The 5,484-nt window shown below is 36.7% G+C and overlaps 1 protein-coding gene across 1 annotated transcript; it reads right to left on the bottom strand.

Moving 5' to 3' along the window:
* Positions 1–354: 354 nt before the first annotated feature.
* LOC584124 (Rieske domain-containing protein-like) lies at positions 355–5,023 on the bottom strand. Its single transcript, XM_011683038.2, has 3 exons — positions 4,781–5,023; positions 2,510–2,689; positions 355–1,634 (listed from the first exon to the last, which is right to left on the bottom strand). Exons 1-3 carry the CDS (start codon positions 4,875–4,877, stop codon positions 1,402–1,404), a joined length of 510 nt encoding a protein of 169 aa, XP_011681340.1. The 5' UTR covers positions 4,878–5,023; the 3' UTR covers positions 355–1,401.
* Positions 5,024–5,484: the final 461 nt, after the last annotated feature.

Below are 5,484 nucleotides of genomic sequence, written 5' to 3'. Positions count from 1 at the left end.
TTGGAAGGAATTCGGCACCGCTAAGCCGAAACGATGCATATAATCTGTTACAAAGAAAGGGAATGTTTGAGACATAAATATTGAACCTCCTTACAACATTATGTTCAGTAAAATACATTAGCACACTGCATGTAAATATTCTAGGGGTAACAAGGTTTCTGACAATCTATGTAAACAAATACTGTCTTCAGTACTTTAATATTTATCAAGACTCTAATGGCTTTCAATATTAAGATATTGATTAAGAACAATCTCCTTATAATAATAATAATAATAGCTCACATTTATAATGCGCCTAATACTACGTTTCTAGGCGCGGAACATATCATTACCCCGGTCATCGGATTCAGTAATTTCTAAGATTTTCTGATTCACCCGGTATATTTTGTCTATCTTACAAAATGTATAAGTTTACCTGATGCATAATGTAATTAAAGAGCGGCAAGAATATACATTTGTACTTGGCAGGACTTTTTAATCTTTTAACCAGGGTTTAAGAATACTGATAAATACATGACGGGGTAAAGATAAATGATGTGAAGAGACTAGCCATCCCTTCAAAAATTTTTGATTTTATCCATCAAAACAGAAGCTGAGCAGAAAGCAAGACTTTGCGGAACATTGTGTGCCATACATATAAATGGCATCTGAGTTCTCATCGGTGTATTACACATTACACACTTGGTACTTATACCATGGAGCTCTTATAGCTCCATGGTAATACCAAGAGTAACAGACTTAAGAATAGGAGTAGTTTCTCCCAAACAAAAGTACTAACGGGGGAAATGAATATACCTTTATAAAAAGAAATTGCAACCAAATACTTTCACGATATTGTAACCGACAGCAATTTTCAGGGCAAGAACATTTTGCATAGTACAGTGTACAAGAATTCATTGTTATGTCAATTGTGATTAGATTATTTTGCCGCATTAAGATTTCACAAAAGTTTAAGAGCCAGTTGCAAGATTCCAGAACATTTTGTGTGGACAAAAGTTTCTGCTTTTACAGTACTGATGCACATTTTCAGAAAACAAAAGTGCTGAGGTCTTCCTAATGAAGCGTTGCCCTTTGGAAATTGCCAGGCCAGTTTACACTTACTGGAAAATTGCTAGGCCAGTTTACACCTACTGGAAAATTGCTAGGCCAGTTTACACCTACTGGAAAATTGCTAGGCCAGTTTACACTTAGTGGAAAATTGCTAGGCCAGTTTACACCTACTGGAAAATTGCTAGGCCAGTTTACACTTACTGGTAAATTGCTAGGCCAGTTTACACTTTCTGAAAAATTGCTCGGCCAGTTTACACTTACTGGGAAATTACTAGGCCAGTTTACACTTACTGGGAAATTTAGGAGCAAGAGTTAGCAATTTTGTGGTGAGAATGCTGAATGGCGTAGCATTTAAAAATCTTCATCACCTGAAAAATACTTCCCACTGAATTTCTGAAACCCGATGAAGATGGTCCCGCTCTCATCGATCTTGGTGGGAAAGGTCACGGAGCTGACTTCTTTGCGACCTTTGGGCGATTTGACCTCTCCAGAGGTCAGGTCAATGCTCCACTTATGCCAGGGACATTTGACGCAGATGGACATATCCGGTAAAACCTCTATATCACCCATGTGTAGAGGGCCCCCTAGGAAATCAAGATTCATAGGTTAAAAGAAACATAAGAAATTTAAATTGAATTCCAACCTTAAGAGCGAAGAACTCTTAACTCAAAATTTCAAGCAATTATCCTTCTATTTATTTCTTTTCTTGAATACATGTATCTCTCTCCTATACTTTTTTTGTAATAAAGGTCAGACAAAAACTGGGTGTAAAGTATACAAACTACATTCACTAATAGTGAAATGAAAAGAGAAAGCTGTGACCTAGTGTCTACAGGCCCTGCCCAGCTTACTTTACAGCGAAAGATCAGAGGTGACACATGACACAAAAGGTGATGCAAATACAATAAAATACCCTAGGTACCCTGCTTCAAGAATCTGAGTATCTGCATATGATAATAAAAATCTCTGGACTTCTACCAATTAAAAAAGCTTCGTCTAGAAAAATACCCCCTGAACAACTAGAATAATTTCATTTTGAGTCAATTTTTTACAGGGGTAATTGTTAGAGGGGTTGTTTATCCAGAGCTATTTGTCTATGCCTGTCATTGGGTATAGTAACTTTTGAGGTGGTGGTGATATTGGATATTTCTATATTACTCATATATCAACTATGCCAGGTACTCAAGGCACTGTAAAATTAGGCCTTTAAAAAAAAAGTTGTATCGCCCTTTAGGAGCCGCGACATGGGTCGGTCTGTCAGAATTTTTTCTTTTCTTTTCTTCTCCCTCTTTGGGCTAACTTTTTTTCAATTTTGGATGCTTAAATATTGTTTTTCTCTAAAAAAATGGTTTAAAACAAAAAACTTTTTTAAAAAGCTGACCACAGATTTCAAGATTTTGGGGTTGGTCGCAAAGAGCAATACAACATCTTTTTTTAGGTCTTACATCACATTTCTCACCTAGATGGGGACATTTCTCTTTAATGGCAAAGAGCAGTTCCTTGTAGCGGAAGAGAGCGATGCCCTCATCGTTGAGCTGCACCAGGCTCCCTGTAGGCATGCTGTTAGATCGTCTCAGCTGACGACCGCTAACACGATGACTCTTCCATTTCTGGTCGGGGTCGGACCAATCGTAGAGGTCTGCAGAGGGACAGTAGGAAGAAAGATGACTAATCTGTGAAACCAAGTTTACTAGCAGTGGTAAAACATGAACCTGTTTGTGGTATTAAGCAGTGGGACATTTACAAAAGACTACATAAACATACAGACATTGTCTTTCACAATCAAAGCTGATGCCCGCTTACCCGATGACTCTTCCATTTCTGGATGGGGTTGGACCAATCATAGAGGTCTGCAGAGGGAGAGTAGGAGAAAGGATATTCTATGTCTTAATGTGGTCTTTGTAGATAGGCGGTCACTAAAGCAGGTTTGACTGCAGTTGTAAGAAAACAATCCTCCTTTCATTCATTCAATGATGGTTATGAAAATACTTTCATTGCAGCAAAGCCGAATTGCGAAAATTTACAATAACACAATGACAATTGATAAAAATATACATATATATACGAGGAAACAGAAGCTGTCCTAACATAGACATAGAGGGTAGAGAAATAAAGATGAAATGAAAGAGTTAAAGAAGGAGGATGGTATGGAGCTAAAGAAGAAAGAGAGAGGGAGGGGAGAAGAGTAGGGGAGCACAAAGAAAATGGATACAGTTATTCATCATGATAGAATAGATTACTGTACACTACCTTCACATAAATACTGTCATAAAAATCTCAGCTAATTTTGTTCTTGTTATGCATTGGGACATTTTGAAAGTGCTACATTAACATACAGGCTTTGTATTAAAGGCAGGCTTTACTACTTCAGTTCAGCTAGAAGGGTTTAGACCACCCAGCGAGCCAGCGAGGTCACTGTGACAGTTGGCTATCTCATTAACTCAGCTCTCATTTAACATAAGAAAAAGAGGATCGTGGGGTACCAACAGGCACCGATTGGGGAAGTTTTCTATATAGAGGGAGCAGGTAGCTACAAGTAGGACAGTGTGCCTTTAAGAGGCTTTTCTTTCAAAGGAGTTGACTATTATTATGTGATAAGCACTGTATACAAGAATTTCTCAATTATGATATACTAATTGTGATGGGTTTTTTAAATCTTCTGTTGTACTATTTTGTTTCACTTCTTTTTTTTTCTTTATTCTTTTAAATAGGTTTGGTATTATCTCCTCATATGTTTCCTTTCTTTCCTTCTCCTTCACCCTTTGAAAGTTTCATTTTATAATATTTTTTTATATCTATTTTTTTTTTTAATTTTGTTATTTCATTTTGTTTACTTCCAATTATACTTCTTTAATTTCTAGTTTACTTGCATTTGCTTCTCTAAAGTTTGGAATTATGAGTTTCAAATTCCATGGCCTTCTTTTAGTCTTGTTTCTCCACCTTAATTGTATTCTTTACACATTTGATCTCTTAATTGTCTTGCTCTGTTTTACAAATTCCTTCTTCTAGTTTTTTCTTGTCTTGATTTATGTACAGTATTTATATAACACTATCTTACACTCTTACTCAGTGCATTGTTGTTGTTGGTAATAATTTAATGGCATTCATTCAGTATTGAATATAGACGTCGCGTCATCATATCTTCACTTCAGTTTTAATTTTTATAAGGAAATCAGTGCATTCAAACATGCATTGTGAAAATGCCAAAAAAGAATGACACAATCTCTTTAAACATAGAATTAGAATAAACATCCACCAAAACTAGATATACAAATAGACCTAGATCTAGTCTAGACCTCTAGTTCTAAATTAATAATATTTACAAACTTTGGTCTTTGCAGAATGCAGAAAAAGCAATTCATTTAGATCTATTTTAGATCTAGTCTAGTCTAGATCTAGTCTAGACTAGATCTCTATTTGGCAAATTGTGTCAAATTTGGGGGATTTAAAAAAAAAGTTTTCATATATTAAAAAATTGTTGCTGTGGATATGTTTAAGTTGCGTTTTCGTTGGTATCTTATATTTTAGTCTATATTGCCTTATTCAGTTATTGCTTGGATTTACAGTCAACACCATCACAACAAACACAGAACTCAATACATCGTACACCAGTAAAAACTCTGCGATCCATGCATTGTACGCAATATCGGAGTAAGACTATAAACGGGTCCATTTAAAGGCAAATAAGTGAATAACAGTACAAAATACACGTAATTCCTTTTCAACATACCTTCGAATTTTACGGAGGTCACACGAAAGTACAATCTACCGTCGTTTTCGCACATGAAACTCTGTTTTTCCGGGTCCACAAGAGTGCCAAGTTTCATCAGCTTCTCCAGAAACCGCTCCTGTGGTGATGAACTCAATCATCCAGGCATTTTCTTCGCTAATACGTAAATGCAACGTTGGTGGTAAGACAGGAATCGAGAAAACGGCTGTTCAAAAGACAAACAGTTAGCAACTCGATGCAATCGCGCATATGCAAACAGTTTACTTCCACAAAAATAACGGATGGAAGAAAAAAATCAGGAAAAAAAAGAAATCTTAAGCATGTATTTACAAAAAGCACCATACTCAGTCCTGTTACTCTTCAGCCGGTTCACAAAGATAATGATCCCAAGAAGCTCATCCATCTCAATAAGGACCAATTGGTCTTTACAAAAACTTAAGTGGTACAAAAACACAAAAAAGTGAGTAAGACGGCCCAACAAAAGGCCTTTAGATGAAATAGTAGTTGCCGGTAAATTTTGGCTACCGTTTTTTACCGGAGCAAGTATTTCTTATCGGCCTTTGAGAACAGAGATCCGGGGTCTTAAAATAAGAAACACTTGGACAGCCTAATCCGGATTAAATCGCCCCGGCCCCTAGCTCCGTCGTGCCCCAGACATCAAAGCTCCCCCTTTATACTGAGATGAGGCTTATTTGCATGGTAAC

The sequence above is a fragment of the Strongylocentrotus purpuratus genome, unplaced genomic scaffold (genome assembly GCF_000002235.5).
Source record: "Strongylocentrotus purpuratus isolate Spur 01 unplaced genomic scaffold, Spur_5.0 spur5_scaffold_18, whole genome shotgun sequence".
NCBI classification, from domain to species: domain Eukaryota; kingdom Metazoa; phylum Echinodermata; class Echinoidea; order Camarodonta; family Strongylocentrotidae; genus Strongylocentrotus; species Strongylocentrotus purpuratus.
Note: the sequence above shows the minus strand (reverse complement) of the source record. Positions and strands in the feature narration are given on the sequence as shown.

Coding starts and splice junctions, on each gene's coding strand:
- LOC584124 (XM_011683038.2), bottom strand. CDS start 4,877: ATGAAACTTGGCACTCTTGTGGACCCGGAAAAACAGAGTTTCATGTGC. Junction 2,690..4,780: donor GACCTCCGTAAAATTCGAAG/GTATGTTGAAAA, acceptor GTCCCTCTGCAG/ACCTCTACGATTGGTCCGAC. Junction 1,635..2,509: donor AGAGAAATGTCCCCATCTAG/GTGAGAAATGTG, acceptor TTGATTTCCTAG/GGGGCCCTCTACACATGGGT.